Raw genomic sequence first — 27,919 nt, forward strand, 5'->3', positions numbered from 1 at the left:
CATGGCAGTGTGCTTGGACATAGTCTAAGAGGGGAGCTCTCAGTCACAAGTATCTGAACCACAATAACCTATGGAAGAGGAGGGAGGAATTTTGAATTCCCTAGGCAGGATCACCCTGGAATTTGACTGGAGTAGAATTCTCCTGGACAGTCTCAGTTTTGGTAATTATTTCACAAGTAACTCCAAGCCCCAGTAGTTTCTAAATTTGAAAGTTTAAACATCTTACGTCAGAGAGAGATTTCCTGATATAACATGCTCCTTGGAAAAAGAAGTGAGCAGTCCATATGATTCCAGGGCAGTGTCCTATTTGGGAAGCAAAATCAATACTTGGACTACTTGGACATTGGGGTACCAGCTGCTTAGATAGTCTGATGGGACAGGGTCTTTTTGTTCATCAAACTCTTAAGATCTGGTTACTTTCCTGGATCTAAACCACAAAGTAGTATTAAAATTCTTGGGGAGACTTATAATAATAATAAAATAGTTAGCATTTATATAGGATTTTAAGGTTTATAAAGCACTTAACATATGTTAACTCAGTTGATCCTCAGAGCAACAATGTGAGGCAGGTGCTAAGGTCATCCCCATTTTACAGATGGGAAAACTGAGGCTGGGAGAAGCTTAAGTGACTTGCCTAGGGTTAACACAGCTAATAAGTATTTGAGACAGGATTCAAATTCAGGTCTGTCCTTGACTCTAAGTCTCTATCAAACCGTACCATTTAGCCGCTTATGTAATCCTAGTAATGACAGAAGTTTGTCCCAACAAAAATGCTGAGTTCAGTTCCATTATGGAAAGAGTTGATAGTTATGGATAGGAGTTGATTTGAAGGTTTAAGAGTCTGTGTTTGTTCTTTGAATCTTTTGAATATCATATAATCTCTATGGAGAGAAATAAAGACTGTCCCATACTCAATATTCATACATTGGGTGACTGTAGGATTGAGGGAAAGAGCACAAAGAGAGAACTCTCCCCCTTCTTGATGGGGGTGGGTAGAAAGAGAGGGACAGGGACAGAGAAGGAGCTTGGATAGCAGCCCTTGCTACTTGGCTTGTGTAGCTTTGGAAGACATCCAGGATGAGAGATTCCAAACGGCATTTCCCCAGGTCTGTTCCAAGGCATCAGCATCACGTGGCTTCTCTTAAAAACAGTGACATGAACATTAGATGGTTCTCCCTTAGCTTTAATATAGTGAACTGGGAGCCTCAGCCCTTGAAAGAATAGAAAGATTTCTTGCCTGGAGAGGAAAATCATTTGAGATCTCTTGGTCAAAATGTCGGATAGAAGCCCCTTTGAAACAGACATGAACACCCTCACCAGGTTTGTTATGGAAAAGGGTCGACAAGCTAAAGGCACGGGAGAGCTCACGCAGCTGCTGAACTCCATGCTGACAGCTATCAAGGCCATCTCTTCTGCTGTGAGGAAGGCCGGCCTCGCACATCTGTGAGTACTGAGGAGAAAGGGAAGGCTAGGCTGGGCTTGGGTGGGCTTAGACTCTGACCAGATGATAAAGTAAAGGGAGGAGGGGGGAAGGGTTTAAACTTTAGTGGTCCTCAAAATGTAGTCCAAAGAATTGTTGGGGTCTCTGAAACCCTTTCAGAGGGTCTACAAATTCAAAATTATTTTTTATTTCTAATATAGTAAATAGCTATAAATATAACCCATGTGAACAAAAACTCTTTGAACAGATCCTTGATAGTTTTTTTTTAACAACATGAAGATACTGAGAACAAAGGTTTGAGAACCTTTAGACTCTAAAGACTTTTAGGATTGCACTGTATAGAAGTATAAGGAAGACCAGAATCTCATTTCTCCTTACACATATTGGCTGAGAATTTCTTTTTCTTTCTTTCTTTCTTTAATAATAGCTTTTTTTTTTTCCTTTTCTTTTTCTTCTTCTTCTTCTTTTTTTTTTTTGCTCAGGCAATTGGGGTTAAGTGACTTGCCCAGGGTCATACAGCTAAAGTCATAGAATTTTAATGAGGAAAAAAACATTCATAAAGAATAGGAATGAATGATTTCTTATATTTTTGCCTTTTGCCTTGGTGACTACTTCTTTTAATTAATTAATTAATTATTATTTTTGTTCAGGATCCACTTTGTATAAAGTGCCATATTAGGCACTGTCTTTTGGGTCCCAACAAAAGGCTTCCAACAAAATAGCCTTTCTTATTTGTTTGGAAGGAGTTGAATTGGAGTTTGAGACTGAGGGTATTAAAGTGCAAACATTAAATCTCATCTAGAATTAAATAAATCTGCTATCAATTAATCTATTCAACCAGCAGATGGCAGGCATAACCTATGGAAACTAGCCTTGAGTTTTCTCAAGAGTTTTGTTTACTATTCATGTATTTGCTATATAAGTTTACTACTTATGAGGGTATCTTCTGTTTTTCATGTCACTTTTAACTCCAAAGCATGTCAGTATATCCTGGTTTAAAATAACTATCTCTAATTTCAGATTAATATTTGATTTTTAGATCTAAGCGGCAATCAAAAAGATAAGTCAAATCAGGCTTCATTTATTTGATGTTATTCAGTTGTATCTGACTCTTCATGACCCTGTTTGGGGTTTCTTGGCAAAGATACTGGAGTAGTTTGCCATTTCCTTCTTCAGTTAATTTTACAAATGAGGAAACTGAGGCAAACAGGGCTAAATGACTTGTCCAAGACAAGATGTTAGTAAGCATCTGTGGTTGGATTTGAACTCAGGTCTCTAATCACTGCTATCACCCAGCAGCTCTTAGCTTTATTAGGTATTTCCAATGTGCCAGATACTGTATTAAGTACGGGGAATACAAAGAAAGGTTGAAAACAATCAGTATTCTTGACGAGCTCATCTTCTAAAGGGGAAAAAACAAACTATGTACATGTAAGATCTGTAAATTGGAAGTAAACTCAAAAGGCAACCATTCGTGGGATTGGGGAGATGGGATGAGAGGGGCGACCCGAAGAGCCTTCTTGTAGAAAGACAGTTAAGTCATGAAGGAAATCAAGAGGAGCAGGTGTGGAGGGAGAGTTATTTCAAGGATTAAGTGAAAGGTTATGGAGCTGAAAGATAAGAGTACCATATATGAGAAGCAACAAGGATTGTAAAGTATATGGTAGGAAGAAAAGTATTAGAAAACTGGATAGATGGAAAGAAGACATGTTAAGGATTTTAAAAATCAAACAGATAATTTTATAATTGAGCCTGATGTAATATTGTTGTTGTTATTCCGTTGTGTCCGACTCTTTGTGATCCCATTTGGAGTTTTCTTGGTAAAGATATTGGAGAAGTTTGCCATTTTCTTCTCCAGCTCATTTTAATTAATTAAAATTAAGTTGATTTTTAAGATGATTAAGTTGAGACAAATAGCCTTAAATGATTTGCTCACGGTGTCTGAGATCACATTTGAATTCAGGTTTTCCTGACTCCAGCCCCTGAACTCTATCCACTAATCTAGCTGCCCAGGATATAAGTGTCACTTAGGAGTGTCATAGTCAGACTTGAACTTTAGTAAGAACACTTTGACAGCTGAGTGGAAGATAGACTAGGGTGGGAAGAGACCTGAATTATAGAGACCAACTAGAAATCTATTATAATAATCCAAACTTTAGGTGAAGAGACTATATTAGAAATGCTACTATGGCAGAAAAAAGAAGGAAATGGAGTTGTCAAGAGATTTTACATGCAAAGTGAATGAGAATGAGGAGTTGAGGGTGTAGATTGTAAGCCTGGGTGACTAGGAGAATCGTGGTGCTTTATGGAATAATAGGAAAATTAGGGAAAGAGAAGGGATTGGAAGAGGGAGAGAAAATGAGTGCTGAAATTCTGTAAAGGAAAACATTTTTGCAAGTCTTAAGAACACTGGTTAATGTAATCACTGCTCTTGAAGACTGATGGATAACCATACTCCCCATCTTTTGGCAGAAAGATGATATACTGCAGGTACATAATGGGACATATATTTTCAAACATAGCCAATGATGGATTTGATTTGTGCAGTTACACTTATTGTGACAAGGAAGAGCTTCAATTTGGAGAGTATATTTGGTTAGTGGATAGTTATAATAATTTTAAGAAAAGAAGTGTCAACGAAACAGTAAAAATACAAAGAAGAGGAAAAATCATTTAACACAAGAAAGCAAAATAATTTTATTGATGTCATGTTAAATTTAATATTCTCTTAAAGCAGGAGATCTTAATCTTAATCTATCATAGGTCCCATTGGTGGTCTGGTGAGAAGAATCCCTTCTCAGAATAATGTTTTTAAATGTATAAATAAAATATATATAAATAAGAAGGAAATCTGTCCATAAAATCCACAGCCCAATGAAAATATATACTTAATATTATCAAAAGGCAGCAATAAAACATATATATGTATATTTATAATCTGTATATACATATATGTCCTATTTTAGTGCTTTGCCATAGTGAGGAGGTCACTTGGGTTTTCAAAATCTTTTATCTCTATAAACTCTGATCACTGAAAAGGTTTCAAGTTGATGTGCAGTGATGGTGATAGTTGCAAAGGGTGATCATGAGGTAAACAGCAAAGGAAGGGATTTTTTTCTACCATAAAAATTCATGAAGATTATAACGTATTTTAGTGAGATTTCAATCTGAATTAGTATAGGTACTGCCCACATGGAAGAAATTACAGATCTTTGAGAAACTGAAAATGTTTCATAAAAAATATAGACAGCTCTTTAGGGAAAGAGGAGGGATTGGAAGAGGAAGAGAAAATGAGTGGTGCAATTTTGTAAAGGAAAACATTTTTTGGCAAGTCTTAAGAACAGTGGTCAATGCAATGACCATCACTGCTCTTGAAGACTGATGAATAACCATATTCCCCATCTTTTGGCAGAAAGTCAGTATCCCATTAGAGAGAACTAGAATTAGAAGAAGGTTCCCAGTGAATTGAGTAAACAATGAAAAGAGCAGCTGGTCCCAATGCGTGATCTGATGATCTCCTAAGTTTCCCAGATCCTGTCAGGAGGACTAAAAGGTTAAAACTATTTTTATAATCATGCTAATATGTTATTTGTCTATTAAAATACCCCCTCTTGAAAGGGACCCAATGTTTGTGGCAGCCCTTTTTGCAGTGACAAGAAACTGGAAACTGAGTGGATGCTCATCAGTTGGAGAATGATTGAATAAGTTATGGAATATTATTGTTCTATGAGAAATCATCAGCAGGATGGTTTTAGAGAAACCTGGAGAAATTTATATGAACTGATGCTGAATGAAATGAGCAGAATCAGGAGATCATTGGACATGGTAACAAGATTATATTATGATCAATTCTGATGGACGTGACTCTTTTCAATAGCAAGATGATTCAGGCCAGTTCCAATGATCTTGTGATGAAGAGAGCCATCTGTAGCTATCTAGGGGAGGGAGTGGGGGGAAGGAGAGCAAATTGGGACACAAGATTTTGCAAGGGTCAATGTTGAAAAATATCCTTGCATATGTTTTGAAAATAAAAAGCTTCAATTAAAAAAAGAAAGAAAGAAAGAAAGAAAATTTGACCTTGCACAGATATGTAGTTTGAAAAGGGCAGGGACGTTTTTTTTTTTTGTTTGTTTGTTTTTTGTTTTTGTTTTTAAAGCTTTTTATTTTCAAAACATATACACGGATAATTTTCCAACACTGACCTTTGAAAAACATTGTGTTCTAGGATATACTGCGACATATTCAACATATATAGGACTGCTTGCCATCTAGGGGAGGGGGTGGAGGGAGAGAGGGGAAAAATCGGAACAGAAGTGAGTGGAAGGAATAATGTAAAAAATTATCCTGGCATGGGTTCTGTCAATAAAAAATTATTATAATAAAAAAAGAAAGAAAATTTTAAAAAGCTTAAAAAAAAAAAAAAAGAAAAACACTGTGTTCCAAATTTTCCCACCCTTACCCCCACCCTCTCCCCTAGATGGCAAGTAATCCAATATGCTAAAATGTTAAAAAAAATGTTAAATCTAATATTTATACAATTATCTTGCTGCACAAGAAAAATCAGATCAAAAAGGAAAAAAAATGAGAAAGAAAATAAAATTCAAGCAAATAACAACAAAAGAAGTGAAGATGCTGTTGTGATTCACACTCAGTTCCCATAGACCTCTTTTTGGATATAGATGGCTCTCATCAACAAAAGATCATTGGAACAGGGTAAGGGCAAATTTTCTTCATGTACATCAAACAAAACAATATATAGTAACAGATTTAATATAGAAGCAGATATAAAAGTTGATTATCTCCTATTATACCAGACATGAGAGATTTGTAAAACTTATGTAAGACAATGTTATTTCTCACTAAATATTTTTGTTTTAGTAAATGTAGGGTTTTTTAAAAAATAAAATATAGCATTTTTGTTAATGTATGTGTTTATTATTATTTAAAGTAAAATTTGCAGGTCATGGAAACTTAGAACTAGATCATAAAATCCACAGCCCAGTGAAACTATATACTTAATATAACTGATGTTTATTAACATCAATTAACTTTTACAAAGATATTTACTGAAAAGATATAGCAAGAACCAGAGTATAAAAACATTCCTTCTGAGTCAAGGCACATTGTGTTGTTCTCTGGGGAGAGTTGACTCATATATATATATATTTTTAAATTAAAGCTTTTTATTTACAAAGCATATGTATGGGTAATTTTCCCAATATTGACCCTTGCATAACCTTTTGTTGAAAATTTTCCCTTCCTTCCCCCCATCGCTTCCCTAGCTAGCAGGTAGTCCAATACATGTTAAATATGTTGACATACATGTTAGATCCAATATATGTATACATATTTATACAGTTATCTTGTTATGCAAGAAAAATCAGATCAAGAAGGAAGAAAAGGAAAAACTGAGAAAGAAAACAAAATGCAAGCAAATAACAACAGAGAGAGTGAGTTATGTTATGTTATGTTATGTTCCATATTCTGTTCCCATGCTTCTCTCTGGGTGTAGATGGCTCTCTTCATCACTGCACAAGTGGAATTGGTCCAGATCATCTCAATGTTGAAGAAAGCCACGTCCATCAGAATAGATCCTCATATAGTATTATTGTTGAAGTGTGTAATGATCTCCTGGCTCTGCTCATTTCACTTTGCATCAGTTCATGTAGATCTCTCCAAGTGAGAGGTGGGTCATATTTAAAGCCATTATTGTAAACATTTTTTACCATCAAGTTCACTTCCAGGTATAGCTATGAATAAGTCACTCCTGAGACAGAAGGACTCAGAGATCTTGACTGCCAGCTTATTCCACTTCTGGAATAGATCCCACAGATCATTCCTTGGTGCTATATTCCTTTCATTGCACTATATTCCATGGTGCAAACTCTATTATGGAGTTGTATTCTTGCACCTCTGGTAATTCTTCTTAACTTTTAAAATTTAAAGATAGCTTGGTCCATTCTGTCTCCTAAATTCATTACCTAAGAGTAGGAAAAATGATCAAACACAACAGAGTCAGAAAAACCAATACTTTGTGTTCAAATATAGCTAAAAATCTGGGTTGGGAGATAAGGTTTACTAGAAGGCTTACATATTTCCCCATAATTGCCACCATGAAAAGGGATCTTGACCCTGCTGCTTTGTGCTTTTCTTTCTTTTTTTTTTTTTTTATTAAAGCTTTTTATTCACAAAACATATGCATGGGTAATTTTTCAACATTGACCCTTGCAAAACTTAATCTTCCAAATTTTTCCCTCTTCCCCCCTCACCCCCTCCCTTAGATGGCAGATAGCCCAATATATGTTAAATATGTTAAAGTATATGTTAAATGCAATATATATGCATATTTATAGTTATTTTGCTGCTCAAGAAAAATTAGATCTATAGGGAAAAAAAAACTGAGAAGGAAAACAAGCAAAATATCAATAGAAAGCATGAAAATGCTATATTGTATTCCACACTCAGTTCCCACAGGCCTCTCTCTGGATGTAGATGGCTCTCTTCATCACTGAACAGTTAGAACAGGTTTGAATCATCTCATTGTTGAAGAGAGCCACGTCCATCAGAATTGATCATCGTATAGTCTTGTTTTGTGCTTTTCTTTTTGACATTGACACTCAGTTCTGGTTCAACAATCAGTCAAAATATTTTTCTTCAGCACTTAATAAGTAGAAATGAAACAGCAAGTCACTAACAAAATACTTGTTCAGGCTCTGAACCAAAAGCAAGATCTGTATTATGTTGCTGTTTAATTGTTCAGTCAAGTCCAACTTTTCATGACCCACACTTTTTATAGATCAAAGCACCCCAGGTCCTTCTATCCTCCAGTATCTCTCAAAATCTGTCCAAGTTCATGTTTGTTGTTTCCATTATCTTATCAATCCATATCCTCCTCTGCTATCCTCCTTTTCTTTTATCTTCAATCTTTCTCAACCCTTCCAGCGAGTCCTGGCTTTTCATTATGTGGCCAAAGTATTTAAGCTGAAGTTTCAGTATTTGAATTAATTGCCTAAATTAATTTCTTTAAAAATTGATTGATTTGGCCTCCTTCCTGTCCAAGGTACTCTCAGAAGCCTTCTCCAGCACTACAATTGAAAGGTATGAATTCTACATTGTTCAACTTTTCTGATAGTCTTAAGTTTCACAGTTATATATTTCTACTGAAAAAAAAAAAAAAAGCACAGTTTTGATTACACAGGTCTTCATCAGCAAGGTAATATCTCTGCTTTTAGGTATGTTGTCCAGATCTACCGTAGTTTTCCTTCTAAGGAGTATTTTAATTTCATAGTTCAGTTGCCATCTGAAGTAATCTTTCAGCCCAAGAATATAAAATCTGGCACTGCTTCAATTTCTTTTCCCTCTATTTACCAGGAAGTGATAGGACCACTTTCAAGATATAAGTTGTGTTTTTTTTTTTTTTTTTTATGGTAAGTTTCAAGCCAATTTTTTTTTTTTAATTTAATAGCCTTTTATTTACAGGATATATACATGGGTAACTTTACAGCATTAACAATTGCCAAACCTCTTGTTCCAATTTTTCACCTCTTACCCCCCCACCTCCTCCCCTAGATGGCAGGATGACCAGTAGATGTTAAATATATTAAAATATAAATTAGATACACAATAAGTATACATGACCAAAACGTTATTTTGCTGTACAAAAAGAATCAGACTCTGAAATATTGTACAATTAGTCAAGCCAATTTTTTATACTTTCTTCTTTCACCCTTATCAAGAGGCTTCTTAATACCTTTTCACTTTCTGTTACCAGTAGTACCATCTGCATATCTGAAAATGTTGATATCTTTCCTGGTGATCTTAATTCCATTGGATTTGGAACAGATCCATTTATGTGCCAATTCTTGAAAAAAAAAAAGGGAGAGTACATGCCAAGGAATGTTCAAATTATCAAATAATTGCACTCATTTCATACACCAGCAAGGTTATGCTTAAGATTCTAAAAGCTACGCTTTAGCAATATGTGAATTAAGAATTAGAAGAAGAGTAGAAAGTTTTTGAAGAGGTAGAGGAACCAGAGATCAAATTACCATTGATTTGTTGAATCATAGAAAAAGCAAGGGAGTTCTAGAAAAACATTTACTTTTGTTTCATTGACTACACTATATGGATCACAACCAATTGTGCCAAGTCCTCAGAGATGACAGTATCAGACCATCTTATTTGTCTCCTGAGGAACTTGTAAATGGGCAACAGTTAGAACTGAACATGCACCAATTGGTTGGTTTAAGATTGGAAAAGGAGTAAGACAGGGATGTATATTGTCACCTTATTTAACTTACATTATGCCAGACTGGATGAATCAAAATCTGAAATTAAGATTAGTAGGGAAAAGAACAACCACCTTAGATATAAAGACTTATATTATACATCATCAAAACTCAGAGAAGCAGGCAAAACCACAATATAGATTGGCCACAAGCAGAAACTTGCACATGCTTTCAGAACTGGACTCTCATTAGCCAGTTTACCATCATATGCAATTGCTATTTATGTATTATAAATGTATGAAGATATAGATATGTAAACATTTATATATGTAGCACATATATGTATATGTAATTTTCCCTCTGAGCATTTCTGAATACTTTTGACTCTATAAGTCTGATTCTTTTTGTACAGCAAAATAATGTTTTGGTCATGTATACTTATTGTGTATCTAAGTTATATTTTAATATATTTAACATCTACTGGTCATCCTGCCATTTAGGGGAGGGGGTGGGGGGGTAAGAGGTTAAAAATTGGAACAAGAGGTTTGGTAATTGTTAATGCTGTAAAGTTACCCATGTATATATCCTGTAAATAAAAGGCTATTAAATTAAAAAAAAAAAAAAAAAAACATTTGACTCTATAAACATTTATTTTTGTAGTATGTCAATATAGTGTCCTGTGTGCAGTTGCAATTTTACTGAATCAATTGTTTTTTAAATGTATGTATTTTTTATAAACCTTTTTATTTTCAAAACATATACAGAGATAATGTGACATTGACCCTTGCATAGCTTTGTGTTTCAGATTTTCTCCTCCTCCCCACCCCTTCCCCTAGATGAAAGCAATTAAATATATGTTAAATATGTTAAAATATATGCTAAATCCAATATAAATATATATACATATATAATATAAACATATTAATACAATTCTCTTGCTCCACAAGAGAAGTCAGATCAAAAAAAGAAAGTAAATGAATAAGAAAACAAAATGCAAGCGAACAACAACAAAAAGAATGAGAATGTTATATTGTGATCCACATTCAGTTTCTACAGTCTTCTCTCTGGGTGTAAATGGCTCTCTTTATCACAAGATTATTAGAACTGGTATCAATCATCTCATTGTTGGAAAAAAATCACATTCATTAGAATTGATCGTCATATAAAATTTATGTTGTTGTATATAATGATCTCCTGGTTCTGGTCATTTCACTTAGCATCAGTTCATGTAAGTCTCTCCAGGTCTTTCTAAAATCATCCTCCTGATCATTTCTTATAGAACAATAATATTCCATCACATTCATATACCATGACTTATTCAGCCATTCTCCAATTGATAGGCATCCATTCAATTTCCAGTTTCTGGCCACTACAAACAGGGCTGCCACGAACATTTTTGCACATGTGGGTCCCTTTCCTTCCTTTAAAATCTCTTTGGGGTATAAGCCCAATATCACATTTCTTTATAAATCATATTGGGAAAGAAAAATCAAAACAAAAGGAGAAAACCACGACAGGAGAAAAAGAAACAAACAAACAAAAAATGAACATAGCAGATTTTGATTTACGTTTAATCTCCATAGTTATCTTTCTGGATGCAGATGACGTTTTCTATCCAAAGTTTATTGGGATTTCCTTAGAACCAATGCTTTTTTGTGATGCTACATACTGAATCCTTATATTACATTTTTGTTTTCAATCTTAGGTATGGAATTGCAGGAACTCTCAATGTGACTGGTGATGAAGTCAAGAAGTTAGACGTATTATCCAATTCCTTGGTTATTAACATGCTCCAGTCCTCCTATAGTACCTGTGTCCTAGTCTCAGAAGAGAATAAAGATGCGATTATTACAAATAAAGAGAAGAGGGTGTGTATATTCAAATGCCCTTAAATCTCTCCTTGTCTGGGTTGGGAATGGTGTTCTTCAGTCTACCAGCAGATGGTGTAGTAACTTTGGTTTTTGAATCGTTTTCTGTTTTTTAATTGGTTCTTTACCAATGAGTCTGTAGTGTTGAGTAACTGGATTAAAACATAGTTGGGAAACAACTCATCCAGGAATGATATGGGGGTGATTTACTGAAACTCTCATTACTCACTGAATGACAAGATAACCAGTAAAGCAGGACTCTGTATGGCTTAGTGGCCCCATCATGGACAGTCATTTGGGGACATTGGGGCAGATCGGTTGGAATTAGGGAGAGGTGGTGGAATATGGGAACATATGGGAAAGTTTAGTTACCTTCTCCGTATTCTCTGCAATTTACAAATAAAACACACTACAATGAAGTGTTTTCCAAGGCTTGGGAGTTGGAGTAAGGGGTGAAGGAGGTCCCTATGTCATAGACCACCTCTGGTAGTGTGCTGAATCCTATGGTTCCCTTCTCAGAATAATGATTTGTTGTTTAAATTCAAAACTGGAGGAAATACCAAATTCCAGTAGAGACCAGTGAAAATAAAGATGGATTTTTTTTCCTCACCACGGCAAGTGATCAGAGGTTCATTTTACATTCTTTCCTGTTTCTTCTTCTGGCCTTTGACCCTTTTATTGCTAGTTAAGCATTCACTTTTCATGTTCCAGTTAAGAATTTAGGCTGGAATAAAGGAAGGGGTGGTTAACAAGTGGATGACAGTGTCCAATTGAAAATGGGCCTCTGAATGGGCTAAATCTATGATGATGAAATTTCATAGAAAAAAAAATAAATCCCTATAGCTGGATTTTAAAAAATCAACTTTGAATGCACAAAAGAGTATACATGAAAAAATTGGGCTGGGGTTAGTTGACCACAGCCTCAGTAAGAGTCACTTAGGGAGGAAAGAGAAGAAGAAGCTTAACTATGTTATGTCAGACACTTTGCTAAGTTGTTTTAAAATTGTTTTTAAAATATTATCTCATTTTATCTTCACAATAACCCTATGAGGTAAGTGCTAGTATGACATGACAAAAGAGTCTTATGATAGCTAAAAAAGCTAATTTAACCTTAGGTTGTATTGTCCTGCAAACGGAAGGTGATTGTTCTACTGTTCTCTGCCCTGGCCCATATCTGCTGTATTGTGTTCCACTTTGGATACTTTGTCTTCCTTAACTTTGGAGAAGCACATCTTGTTCTTGCTAAACTCCTAGACTATTAGGATATTAATTCTGTTTCTATTAACAAGTTACTTCCATGAAACATGATTCAATCACATCCAGTGCAGGAAAACAAACTTGAAGATATGTACATCTCTGTACAAAAAAAGCAACAAGAAAATGTCATGTCAAGTTAACAAGCATTTATTAAGTACCTGCTATGTGCAAAGCACCATGCTAAGTATTGGGGATACAAAGAAAAGCAAACGATAACTCCTGTTCTCAAAGAACTCATTGTCTATTAGGGGAGATGATGTACAAACAATCATATACAATAAGATAGAATAAACTGGGGAGCAACCTTGGGTGGAAAGCACTAGGATTTAGGAGAACTGTCACTAAAATTGTTAAAAAAAAAAAAAAAAAAAAAAAAGGAATTACACGTCTCACTTTATTTAACTGTTTCAATAGACATAAAACAACTTTGGTTTATTAAAAATCTTGTTATGCCTTCAATAGGCATATTTTTAAGAAAAGTTGATGAATCTCTGATTCTTTATATGTATATGCTTGGTGAGCTCTAGAATTTGTTTCTTTGTATTGGGGTTATGGGAAGGTTTTCTGAGAGTGAGGGGATTCAAAGACCCAAAAATGTTGGGTATAACTGTTGAAGGATTGTTAAGTGGGATATTAATTGGTACTAGGCAATCTCTAGGCTAAAACTTCTTAAATTGTGGGTCATGGAGTCATGTAACTGAATGTAGGGGGGGGGTGGCGGCAAAAAACTTGGCAACTGTAAAAGGTATCAAGTATTCCACCAAGATTTAATGCTTTATGCAAAAATAAACATCCATTTTACTAGTATGTAAATTTGCTTTCATCTTTAATAAATAGGACAATTTTATGTATATCAAAGAATTGTTTTAAAATAACTTTCTTGATGATTTATTATCAGTAAATGTTTAATTTGTATCCCTCTTTTATATAACTATACACCTAGGGTTATGTAAAAATATCTTAGCTGAAAAGGGGTGGTGAGTGGGAAAATTTTAAGAAGCTCTGATCTAGAGTACTCTCCAACTCTGAGATTCTGCAACTTTTGTCAGTGTAATGGAAGGAGCACTGGATCTGAAATTTGAGACTCATATCCATACAAGAAGGATGGTCTCTGGGTATAATGGTAAAATAGACAAAGTTTTTCTTTGGCAACCTTTTCCTATATTGTTCCCCTTCCCCTTCACATATACTCCCCTAGACCCATTTCATCTATCCTGTGTAAGGACTATTCATCTTCATTTGACCCAATGCTGCAAACCCACCTTTCTAGTTCCCGGTTCTGGTTGATCTACTCCAATCAAAGGGTCCTGAATTCTGGAAATCTATAATTCAGTTGTTACTATGTTCTACTCCTCTATTAAAAACCTCTTGCCTAGTAACTCATCCTTAAGTCCAAGTCTGTCAGTCCTTCCCAGGTAATAGTTAATTAATCTGGGGGAAAAAAAAAACCCAATCTATGATCCCATGCTAATAAGAAAGAACTAGAAATTTTATTTTATTTATTTTATTTTTATTTTATTTTATTTTTTTTAATTTAATAGCCTTTTATTTACAGGATATATACATGGGTAACTTTACAGCATTAACAATTGCCAAACCTCTTGTTCCAATTTTTCACCTCTTACCCCCCCACCCCCTCCCCTAGATGGTAGGATGACCAGTAGATGTTAAATACATTAAAATATAAATTAGATACACAATAAGTATACATGACCAAAACGTTATTTTGCTGTACAAAAAGAATCAGACTCTGAAATATTGTACAATTAGCTTGTGAAGGAAATCAAAAATGCAGGTGGGCATAAATATAGGGATTGGGAATTCAATGTAATGGTTTTTAGTCATCTCCCAGAGTTCTTTCTCTGGGCATAGCTGGTTCAGTTCATTACTGCTCCTTTGGAAATGATTTGATTGATCTCGTTGCTGAGGATGGCCTGGTCCATCAGAACTGGTCATCATACAGTATTGTTGTTGAAGTATATAATGATCTCCTGGTCCTGCTCATTTCACTCAGCATCAGAAGAACTAGAAATTTTAGATGCTTACACATATATATAGTAGTCATGGCCTTCTAGGTATAATATACCCTCTTCTTTATATCTGACCCAAAGGAGTGACTCTAAAGGTAGGAGGAGGAAGGATGGTGCAACAGACTGGTAGGGATAGATATTTTGATGCAGAAAGGGCCTTGCCCCTTTGTAGGCAGCCACCTACACTGCTTATAATTTGAGCTGGCCCTGGGTTATCAAGATTCAAATTCATTGGCTTGACATCCTCCTTACGTAATTGGACATCTTTGATAATGAAATCCTTTTCATTTAAGTCATTTTTTTTTTTTTTGTAAGGAAGATTATCTGGTGGAGTTAAAAACAAGTGGAAATTTAGCAGGCAGATTTCTAAGTAGAAACTTAAGAATCCCTTCTAAAAACTCTCCATAGGTGTTCAAACAGAAGTTGAACGATCACTTTATCAGGAATGTTAAAGAGGAGATTTTTATGTGGGTAGAGTAGACTAAGTGACATCTGGGATTCTAGTCTATGATGCTACTAAAAATATAAGTGATGTAGTCTTTGTATATGTTTAATTTAATGTTTTTATGTCCTCTCATTCAGGGTAAATATGTGGTCTGCTTTGATCCACTAGATGGTTCTTCCAACATTGACTGCTTGGCATCTATAGGAACTATATTTGCAATCTATAGAAAGGTATGTATCTGTATGTTTTTATACTTAAGATTTCCATATCTTTGAGATCTAGTAGGAAATATCTGCAACTACATTAGGAAACTTACATTCTTGTTCCGGATCAACTCTTTCTAAGTGGAAATTGTCTTATTTGAAAGGGAAAAAAGACTGGTTTGAAGTTCAGTTTACTTTAATACTTGATTTTAATGACTCTCATCATTAAAAAAAAAAAAAGATGCTTAGCTCCTTCCTAATGGAAGAAGTGTTGTACTTGCTAAGTCATGATGCTCATTATTTGCCAATTGTGCAATTAAAATTCAGCTAATCAATAACCATCTTCCTTGATATCTGTTGTTCTTGTAAATGAATTAGGTATTGCATTTTTATATTTTTAACAAATGGTTTCGAAACTCACTGAAACATTTAGTTTCTGTTTCTAGGTTTTCTGTGTATGTAGATAAGAATCAGCAGTAGACAGCATTTTGGGCAAAAACAGCTTAGAGTTTTTTAAAAAAGCATTGCTCATAACTTCCTACTATTGTTAGCTAATATCTCAAAGCACAATATATACCTAGGGTGAAGTTCATCATGTATGACATTGGATATAAATCTATATTTCCAATAATCCTAATAATTTTGATTTTTTAAGGGACTTCTTGTCAGATCTGGTTTTATTATTTTTTTATTGGTAATGTGAAAGATTTCATATTAGAAGCATCAGTTCTGTTACTTTCTAGTGTTTGTACTCACATTTTTTGTACTATTTTCAATCTGTTCTTACTTTGTAAAATTTTTTAAAGCCAGTCTTCCATTTGGTGAATTGTTCATATAGGTCATCAACCCACCTAATTGGGTACAAGAAAAATTTACAGTAAAGTCAAGAGTGGGTCAAGGTTCACCCTCTGTAACAAGGAGCTCCCACTTGTTTCCCATTTGTTTATGGAATGTGTTATGTAACTTTCTGACATATAAACTGAGTGACAGAGTCTCAGACAATAATGGAGCTTAATTTCTTCTCCTTATGATCAAACAGGGATTTATGAAAAATATAATTTAAAAAATCATAATACTTTCAAATTTTAGTCTTGGGATTCAAGTAAATTTACTAGAACATGCAATTGTCTAGTGTCGAGTAATTTTAGCAACCTATACAACTCCACTCTTCCAAGATGTTGCTAAGGAATCAGCAGCATCCAACTCCAGCTCCAAAAAAGAAAACCCACCCCCCAAAAAACAAAGAAAAACAAAATATTCTGCTAGTATAAAAGTAACTAAAATTCCAAGTAATAATTTTAAAAATGGAGGCTAGCAATGATTATCACATTAAAATGTGTATGTGAGGCCAAGTTCATTTTCTTAAGAAAGAAAACAAAATTTTTTTCTCCAAGAAGCTTGGAGAAGATGCTATCCTAAGACAAAAGGAACAATGATGGCTTTGGGGAACTGAAACTTGGGCATGGCTTTTAAGGAGGATCTGAATCCATGGCATCCCTGTCCCTTCTGAGAACTCTTATCTAGAAGCAGCTGCCCCCCACCACTATAGCCATCACTTGGCTATAACTCTGACCATTGCAGCCATCCCTTTTGTTGTTGTAGCCCCTTCTTTTCATGGTCTTGTGAAAGATTAGAACTGCCTGTAGCTGTTAAAGCCTCTGTACCTATTGCTTAGAGTTACTACTGAAGCTTTGGTAACTTCCGTAACTACTTTGTTATTTTAGTCACCATAATTGTTAATTGCCAATTCTTTTTTGCCTTAGCCCCTGCCATGGCCATCCTAGCATATACTTTACATAGGCGCTATCCTTACCACCAAGATGTATATTTTCTTTGGACAACATCTAATCTTTTTCAGCTTTACACAGTGCCTCTGGATAGGGCAAAACTCACAGGGGTCCTCCAACTACAGCCCGCGGGCCAGATGAGGCAGCTGAGGACGTTTATCCCCCTCACCCAGGGCTATGAAGTTTCTTTATTTAAAAGCCCACAAAACAAAGTTTTTGTTTTTACTATAGTCCGGCCCTCCAACAGTCTGAGGGACAGTGAACTGGCCCCCTATTTAAAAAGTTTGAGGACCCCTGCATCAACAACATGTCCTGTTTGTGATAGAATCTCCCTTCTTGAACTAACAAAGAGGTTTCTTGTGAAAAAGTGATGGGGGACGGCTCCAGGTCATTGTCAATTACTATTGTCTTAAATATCCGACAAATAGCTTCTTCACCACCATGGGTACCAGGGTGGTCAGAGTCCTTCCTGGTCACACTTGAACTTCATCTTATTGCTATCAAAGGAGTGACATAAGGCAGCCCTGGAACGTTGGCCTTCTCCACATTGGAGAAAGTCAAGGAGCTGAACCAATAGGATCCCTCTTTTTGGGGGTTCACCAACACTTTGTAAGTCATCAGCATTCTGAAGAAACCCCCTCTCCCATCCACCATAAGCTAGACTCACCCATCTACCTGTTGAAGCCACTGATAAACCCCTTACACAATTGTGAGGATTTCATCTGTCCAGCCTTGGCTTTCTCATCACTTTTATAACTTTGTCTTTCTACTTGTATATAGTAAATTTCAACGATCTGGCAGTCAGTCAACAAACACTTTATTTATTTATTTTTGATGAAAGCATAGCAAGACTATTTTTTAATGAGTTCTTTTTTTTTAAATAGTAGCTTTTTATTTTCAAAATACATACAAGGCTTTAGACATAAAGAGTGATATTACAAGCAAATTAAAAGAACAAAGGATAGTTTACCTCTCATATCTGTGGAGAAGGAAGGAATTTGTGGCCAAAGAAGAACTCCTGGAGTACATTATTAAACATAAAATAGATAATTTTGATTATATTAAGTTATAAAGTTTTTGTACAAACAAAACCAATGCAGACAAGATTAGAAGGGAAGCAATAAACTGGGAAAAAAATTTTTTTACATTCAAGGGTTCTGATAAAGGCTTCTTTTCTAAAATATAGAATTGACTCAAATTTATAAGAATTCAAGCCATTCTCCAAATGATAAGTGATCAAAGGATATGAACAGACAATTTTCAGATGAAGAAATTGAAACCATTTCTAGTCATATGGAAAGGTGCTCTAAATCACTATTGATCAGAGAAAATGCAAATTAAGCCAAGTCTGAGATACTACTACAATCAGGATAAGCAAAAGTCCTTGGTCTTTATTCTTGTCTTAGGGATAGAATTGAAGGGAATGGACACAGAACTCTCCAAGCCTTCTTTCTCTTCTTCTCCCCCCAAACAGTAACTCTGGCTTATCTTACTCCACCCCATAATCCCTCCTACAATTCTCTGTATATGCCAACAGATTGAGCCAGCACAGAATAGTGGGGTGGGCCATTTTCCAAGCATATGCTAATAGAGTATTGTCCAATAAGTAATTAGCCTTAAGTGTTTGGTTGTCCAAGTGCATCTGCTCAGAGTTTCAACCCTTTACAAATAATATTTCATAACATTCATATACCATAACTTATTCAGCCATTTCCCAACTGATGGGCATCCCCTCGGTTTCCAGTTCCTTGCCAATACAAAAAGGGCTGCCATAAACATTTTTGTACATGTGGGTTCTTTCTACTTTTTTATGTCTTTGGGATACAGACTCAGGAGATACACTTCTGAGTCAAGGGATATGTACAGTAACTAGGGATATAATGTAAGGTTTAAAAAAAAAAAAGCTAGATTCTGCTCTCAAGCAGCTCGCAGTCTAATATAGAAACAACTTGCAAACAATTCAAATGAGCTATAGATAGCAAGGCTTCTTAAGCTTTTTCACTTGTGAACCCTTTTTGCCTGAGAAATTTTTACAGGATCCTTTACACATCCAGAAGTGTTTCTGGCAGCATTTATGCACTCATATTGCAAAGTGTGCATGTTGTGTGTTCAGAACCAAGGCTTCAGTGAAGTAATGTGATGCAACACAAGCAAGTGCTGCCTGAAACACCTTGGATTCATTATGCATTTGATTTTGAATTAATTTTTGGTTATTACATTCAAAAATCTTCTACTGTGGCCAAATTTTTTGTGATCCACATTTACTTACACAAACCCAAATAGGGTTACAAAACCACAGTTTAAGAAGCTTTGATATATAGGATAGATTAAAGGCAATCTTAGAGAGAAGGACTTTTCTTTAAGAAGAATCAAAAAATGCTCTTTGTAGAAGATGATGTTTTATCTGGGAATTGAAGGAAACAAGAGATGTGAAGGAGCAAATTCCAGACATGAAGACAGGCAGTAAAAATGTTCAGAGTTAGAGGAAAGGAAAGAGCATCTACTATGCGCAGGCACTAAGCTAAGTTCTTTTTTTACAAATATTATTTCATCTGCTTCTGAGGTAGGGGATGTTCCTATCTCCATTTTACAATTTAAGGCATGAATGTTATATGCAAGGAGTAGCAAGAAGACTGAAAAAGGTAGGAGGAGGCCAGGTTTTAAAAGGCTTTGAATGGCAGAGAATTTTATATTTGACACTGGAAGTGATAGATGTCCACTTAAGTTAATTGAATTGGGGGGAGAGGGTGGGAAGGAGACATGGTTACAAGATAGCTGCTTGATAAGCATCAAAGTTAAGAGAAGGGGATGTGCCCCAGGAAGCAGCTTTGACAAGTAGGAGACAGAACAGAAAAGTCACTATTTGAGCAGGAATGGAGTAGAATGGAAAAGATGAGATCACCAGTATAAGGATCTTAACACTTCTAGGATCCTATTTTCTGCACTCACCTAAAGAGAAAGACCCAAGGTTAGTGAATCTTCACTTTTTCTCTCCTTTTTGGGGGGAGGGGATGAGGGGGAAAACTATAACTATAGGCAAGAAGTGGTCAGTTGTTTTCAAAATGGAGCTGGCATGAGATATAGCAGGTTAGTCTTTTTTCTTCTCCACTGTCTTCATGAACTTTAATTTGAAAAGAAAACCAGGCCTTCACAGGGACAGAGCTGAGGGAGAGAATGGACAGTCATGCCCAATGAGAAGATCCAGGAAAGAGTAGTGCCATCCTCATGAAAGTGGGATCAAAAAGGAGGAGAAATAGCTTTCCTCATCAACAAAACAACTCTCCTTCCTTCCATTACTAGACCATACTACTTCTTCAAATCTATCAAATGAAGTTATTCATACTTATCCTATTGACCTTACATGAATTATGGTACATGCAAATGGTCTTGACAAATAATAAAAGATTACATAAATTCAAAGAGAAAATTCTGTTATTTTTATTTTCAGTATTGTTTTAAGGGACAGAGTTTAACACATTTACAAACTATGTTACAACAGTTATTTTCCGTACTGCATATGAATATGATGAATATGCATACATTTTAGTTTTAAAAAATTTTAAATCTATTTCTATTGCCATAAGTTTTCTCTAAATTTTCTGCCAAATAGGGATATTATTCAAAAGTGGAGAGATACATGAAGAATAAAATATGTCAAGTTAAATAGCAGAATAAGCTGTGATAGAATACAGTTAAATTGTGATTTATGTAAAACTTATGTAAAACTTAATTTAGCATGAATTTTAAAAATGAAACCAGATCACATTTAGTGTGAGCTAGTTGAGGGTTTGGTGGCAGCTAAGTCATAAAGTAAATGGAGTTCTGGGCCTAAAGTCAGACTGTTCTTCCTGCATTTAAATCTAATCTTTTAATACTTACTAGCTATATGACCCAAGGCAAATTACTTTATCCTGTTTGCCTCAATTCCTCATCTGTTAAAGAAGGAAATAGAAAATTACTTTAGTGTCTTTGTCAAGAAAATCCAAAATAGGTGTACAAAGAGTTTTACACCACCTAAACGACTGAACAATAAGTGCAGAGTTTTAACAAGCCATTATGATCTCAATATTCTTATAGCTGTGATATGCAGTTATATATATTACCAATAGTTACAGGAGCTCTTAATCAAATAGACAAATGGAGTAATCCTTCAGATAAAAATACTGCTAGTGCAAAAAAGAGGAGGCTTGTTATTACAACAAAAATACGATGTAGCTGATCTCAGCAGCAATCACAATATCATGAAACTTATATATGAAAACCAGATTTATTATGAGAGAACTGAACATGAATGTAAAGCCCAACAAGTTCACAATTCATAAAGAAGTTTGTGTATTTTTGACAGCAAACTAAAGGAAGAAGGAAATAGCAGAAAAGCTATCCAAGCATGGCATGGATGGGGGGAGTGTAGTTAAGGTAGGAAAAGAACAAAACCCCTTCGGAAGGGAGGAGCAAGGCAATGGCAAAGTCTCATTCTATTCCCTTGGGAACTGCTAGACTATGAAGATAAAATGGTCTACATATCTGTAGGGTTTCAAATGCACAAGCAATTTTCCTGTCTGGAACAGACCGACCTCTTGTCTTTCCTCTCAAGGATACACAGGGAATCCAGCTTGGGGAGTAAACAACAAATTATGTCAGCCAGGGGTGAAGGATATTTTCTCCTTGACACATTCAGGGTCTCCTGCATTCTTTGAGTCCAGTCTTTCTGAAAAAATATAGTAACTCAAAAAGACAAGTTCAAGAGACTCCTTAACAACCCTTAAACAGCCCTCCCTACTTGTTGAACTTTTCCACTTCTGTAACACAAAATATTTCCTAAGTTACTTCTCTCCAAGAAAATTAATCACACTAAAAATTCTCTTATTCAAACAAACTGAAGATATTTCCAAATCAGTTTCAATAATTAATAGAGTAACAGCTTGGTCCCAGAAATACTTTTATCAATACTATCTATATCTATCTATTCTATTTTTCCCTCCCCCTATTTTCTCCTTCCCCCCTCCCCCCTTTTCTCTCTGCCAATGACTACAGGGAGCATACAGTGGGTAAAATATTACCATGGATACACCAGGACAGTATGCAGATACAGAAAGTAAAAGTCAAAGGGGGTATAATAATGGACATAAATTATAAGACATTAAGTTTTCCTGCAACATAGTACTCCTTTCCAATATCCATTTAGTCAACACAATTCATCCTGGATCTCAGACAACCCTAATGCAGTCTTTTGAAACTTGGCACATCTTTCTTTGTGGCAATCTGGACAAAAACAGTGTTCTCATTGGATTTTTCATTCTGGTTCCAAGCTGCAGAAGCTCCTTAGATGTTCTTGCTAGAATCTCTTACAAAAAAGAACTCAATACAAGTTGTCATAACCTCACAAAATTTACTTCTCCAATAACTAGTTCATGTTGTTAAAACCAGTTCAAACTTTGTAGTCCTAATCTAATCAATAACAGAATTGAAAGGGGGAAACCAAAGTAGGAACCCAGAGTTTACCTGAAAATTTCATTTGCAAATACACCTTACTGTTTCTAACTTAATCTAAACTCAATATCTGACATAAACATTGTTTACAAGTTAAAAGTTTACTGATATGTTGATGTGTGTAAGACATCCAGTAACAACCTAAACATTTTAAATAATGAATGAAGAACTCTCAAAACATTCCTGTGTGTGTATAAATTTGATCTTATTGTTCCTCAAAATTTCTACTAAAATATTAACTTCACAATATTTACCAATTAACCATTGTTAATTATTTTAAAACTCCAAAGTCAAACACCATTCAATTTAAATTAATTCAAATATCCAATCTCTCTCCAACCCCACCCTCGTAAGAAGAGCAGAAAGAGTTAAGGATTTTAACCCTCAGAAAAACATAGGTCATAAAACAGTTTTACCCTTCCTTCCCTTATTACTCTTTTTCTTTTCCCTTCATAAAACAGTTTTACAAGATGATCTGTGATACACAAATGAAGTCACAGAAAGCAAATTAACTTCAATTAAAGCAAAAGACATGAAATGACCCTTAAATAATCAAGTTCAACAGTGCCTATCAAATAAGTTTTTTTTTAATAATAAAATGTTTGTATCATAGAACATGCCTTACAAACAGATATAATTTCCATATTAGTAATAAACTTGAATAAATTTGACTTTTCCATTTCTGTAACACAAAATATTTCCTAAGTTACTCCTCTCCATGAAAACTGATCATACTAAAAATTTTCTTATTCAAACTAAACTGAAGATATTTCTGATTCAGTTTCAATAATTAACTCAATAGCTTGGTCCCACAAATAGTCATATCAATTCTATCTATCTATTTGTCTATCTATTATCTATCTATTTATCATCTGTTCAACTGGACTGGAACCAGCCTCTTATCTGTGAATGGCTGGAGTTGAACGGAGCAGACTAGTCATAGGAGAGTCAGAGATTAAACACAAGTTTAATTAATTTCAAAGTGAGGAAAATGTTTGCAAGCAGAACTCCTTCCCTCCCTCATGAGAAGAAGAGCTTAACATGATGGGACAAAAGTAGGATTTATATACATAAAAAACTACAAGCGGAATGGACCATGTCATGGTCATTCTTAGGTCTTGAGTAGCAGTTCTCACAGCAGGCTCATGCATGGACAATGCAGGCCTTGCTGGGTCCTTTGAGAACAGTCCTAAGCTGTAGTATGGCAGGAACAGGAGTGCAGTTCACTTGTCAGTTTTATAGGCACAGGTGTCAGGAGATGTGATGGATGGCTTGGCTCTGAGGTTCCTGGGAAACAGGGGGAGCTGCAGCAAATCTAAGCAGTTATTGATTAGTATGAAACATCTGGTGCTGATGAAAGTTTGCCAGAGGGTGTGATCATCCATTCTGCAAAGGATTGTTGTTATACAAAGCTCAGAGAACAGCCTGCTTGCTGGACCTTACCTCTGGGAAACAAGGTGTCTCCAATTGACATTTTCCCTCTTTGGCTAAAGGGAAGGGGTCTGAAAGAACTCCTACCCTTATTTCCAACAAAGGACATATATATGTGTATGTGTGTGTGTGTATGTGTACATATATGAGATACCACTTGGGCCAAGAAAAGATTTTACCCTTAAGGAGAACTACTGGGAAAGTGTTTCCCAAGAATCATTGCTAGTCATTGCTTGTTTGCAAATAGAAAAGAGTAGGGGAATCAAGAATGTAGAAGGGGAAAATACCATCAAGTTTGAATCAGGGCTTTGGTTGTTGGGCACATAACTAACTACACGCCCACAAGTTTGGCAGCTGTAGGAGTAGTCAGAAGGACCTGATAGAGGCCTTTAAAAACAATGATTGATTACCAATTTTCCAATAGATACGTAGTTTTCTTGATATGGACAGTGGTGAGAAAACTCCTTGCGTTAAATTTGGACCTGAGATTCTGGTCAGCATAATATAAATCCGAAGTTAAGAGTTTCTAACACGTAAAAGATAGTCCGGTCTTCTAGGGATGCAGGGCTGGGTTACAAGTTTTTCACATGGTTCCCCTAATTTCATAATTACATTGTCAGGGACAGATCAAGCTACTCATAGGGCTCACAATGGACTAGTTCTGAGAAGGGAGATTTACATGTCACCAAGGTAACCAAGAAAATGTAAACATTAACATCAAGTTCCATCTAACAGAGGCACAAAGCTAATTAAACACCCTCTTAGCCTGAGGTGGGGTGGAGGGGGACAGGCACCGAAGCCAGAATAGAGCAGGTAAGAACCTCCTGGTCTGTGAAGGTTGGAGCCAAATACATCAGGCAGGAACAATTGGTGAAGGGAACAAAGAGGGATAGTCCTTGATATTTTATATAGTTATCTGGTCTCTAGATACTTTTCTTGGATAATATACTTTATTTTCAGGAGAGCATTAAAAGGGGACTCTGCTTCTCTGGTTCCAAATCTAAAATAATTTAAATTTGGTTTTCTAATTTTGAAACTTAAGAGAATTTAAATTTATATTTCATTTGCTATTTCTATCCTAACCTAATTCTTGTAACTGACATAATGTATGATAGAATTCATTTATAAATTTTTTTTTGTTTTAGTGCTTTTTCTTAAGAAGCTCATTTATGGTCTACTCTGCCTTTTAAAATAATCAGACAGATACTTTAAAAAGTAGGAAAAAAATTTCATTTTCTTTACCATTATCAATACAATTTATGTGTAAAATCCAACTAATTCTTAATAAATCCTTAATCCAATTTTGAGAACTTATTACTAAAACATATTCAAAGCTTAACTTTCCATGACAAACAAAATTTTTTAGAAGCCAGTCATATATATCTAAACATAGATTTTAGAGAAAACAGTCTAATTCTGTTATTATCTTGTCTAATCATTTCCTTTTTAGGATATATTTGCTGTATTATAATTTATCCACAAATGTGGGTTAAAATTGTAAGATGTTTATATCTGAATCCTGTTATAGTAATTCAGAGATGTTCTAGTATCAATGTATTATTTAGTATTTAATATAGATTTAGTGTTGTACTTACAAAATTTCTTCATTATGGAAAAATATGTTAAAAAATGAAAGAAAGGGATATAGTTACAACAATGTTCTATTATGACTGGAGAGAACTCCCTTAGCTCTGTTTGATTGAGGCATAAGTCATATCTGGTAAATAATCATGTAGGCACAGACCGAAATTTCAGATTAACCATATGAGAATTTTTCTTTTTAGAAAGGAAATAGAATCAGGAGGATCCTATGTAGGCCATGCCTAAGTCATCCCCCAAATCTTTCCCAAGCGCAGACATCTATTTTTAGCAATTCCTAGAGTTCAGCACATGCCATTTTCCACTATCGTCTTCATGACAATTCAGACAACTATTTCTATAATCAAAGCTCAAAACAAAGTAAATTACAATCCCAGAAATTTTTACCTTTAATAATAAAATTTCTACAACTTAGAGCTTTAATAGCTTTCCTGATATTTCCCTAACGATTAACATTTTTATTAGTCATTTAATTATAAATTAAAACTGCCCTTATTCTGGGACTTCAGATACAGTAAATATCTGATAGTTGACTCATCATTAATATGCTGAAGCTACATCTTTAAACTACTTAAACACTTTCATGATAGCCAAATGGAAATGTGTTATAGTAAATAGTAATAGTAGTAGTAGTAGTAATAGTAACTGTTTTATAACAAAATATACCTCATTACATTTGGAAATGTGCTATTACAGTAAATGGAAATGTAAATGTGCTATTACAATTAATAGAAGTGTTAGTAACCTTTATAACAAATTATACCTCACTACATTTTTTTTTTTTTTTTTTTTTTTTTTTTTGCTGAGGCAATTGGAGTTAAGTGACTTGCCCAGGGTCACACATCTAGGACGTGTTAAGCATCTGAGGTCACATTTGAACTCAGGTCCTCCCAACTTTAGGGCTGGTGTTCTATCCACTGCACCATCTAGCTGTTCCACCTCACTACATTTTTAACAGTTTTCTGTTATCCAGTTTTTTAAAAAATCACATTCTTTCAAAAGTCAAAATCATAATATAACATATGGATTAATGGGAAGTCTTTTCTAATTGCATTTCTGATTTGTAATACTCTCAAATTTTACAACATAGATTTGGAAATGATGTAGTTTAAAAATACAATAATAACACAAACAGTAAACTTCAAATGATATCAATTACATTTCCAAATTAGCCCATATAAAAATCATCAATCTTATTATTTTTGGCACTTTAAAAATCACGTTAGAGTTGTTAGGTATGGAACAATTAAATTCAATTAAAGAATGATATATACTTAGTATATGCCAATCACTGTGTTAAGTATTTTACAATCATCATTTTGAGCTCATAACCACAATTCTGAGAGGTGGGTGCCATTATTATTTTTTTCTTTACAAATCAGGAAACTCGGGCAAAGAGATAAAATAACTTGCCTGACATTGCACAGCTAATGCATTTATGCAACCAGATCAGAAAAGGGTGGGCTCAACAAGGGTAGAGGCTGGCTGACTCCCCTTTCCCCCCGCCACTTCATACTGCCAAATTGGTACTGCCAGTGAATGATACCCAGGCTTTTCCAGGTAGCCTATCAAAGGCTAAACCCACTTTGGATTGGCTTTGGGGTTATGTCAGAGGGTACCATCTAGGAGCGGGAATGGCTGGAGCCAGGAGCCTCCTGGGTTATATATAGGGTGTAGTGAATACTAGTCATGGGAGCTGTCCACATCTCTCCCCCTTTCACTAGGTTAGACAGCATGTGATTCAATTTTCACTACAGTTCTCCAGCATTCTTTTTTATTAAGCTAATCTGAGTTGAAAAGGGTTAACAGAGAGACAGGGGTTGCAATAGTCTTGTTCACAATCCCCAGAACTGAGATATATTCATGACTCTGGGGGAAGGTAGAGGAGTTGTCATCTTGTCATCTCTCCCTAGAGTTGCATCATGGTGAGTTATCAGGTTTAGATAGGGTCCCTCAATACTTTTTGGAGTGGGGCAGGCTTTCCCTTTTTTACCAGAACAAAATACATTCTATCCTTCATTCTACATTCAGTTTTCCACTGACCAGGTATCTTACAGCAAAACCAAATTCTTAGCTTGTATCTTTTGTTGATTCAAGGAACCATACTTTCCTTTTCTAATGGTACAGAAGGGACTTATGA

At 35.2% G+C, this 27,919-nt stretch overlaps 1 protein-coding gene across 1 annotated transcript in view; it reads left to right on the forward strand.

The window, feature by feature from the left end:
* Positions 1–1,153: 1,153 nt before the first annotated feature.
* Positions 1,154–27,919, forward strand: part of LOC100932503 (fructose-1,6-bisphosphatase isozyme 2) — a 55,139-nt gene continuing 28,373 nt past the window's right edge. Inside the window, exons 1-3 of the mRNA XM_003761303.4 lie at positions 1,154–1,443; positions 11,375–11,537; positions 15,407–15,499. Coding sequence (XP_003761351.1) covers positions 1,274–1,443; positions 11,375–11,537; positions 15,407–15,499 — 426 coding nt within the window. The 5' untranslated portion in view covers positions 1,154–1,273. The remainder of the gene's footprint in view (positions 1,444–11,374; positions 11,538–15,406; positions 15,500–27,919) is intronic.

Source organism: Sarcophilus harrisii, chromosome 1 (genome assembly GCF_902635505.1).
Source record: "Sarcophilus harrisii chromosome 1, mSarHar1.11, whole genome shotgun sequence".
NCBI classification, from domain to species: domain Eukaryota; kingdom Metazoa; phylum Chordata; class Mammalia; order Dasyuromorphia; family Dasyuridae; genus Sarcophilus; species Sarcophilus harrisii.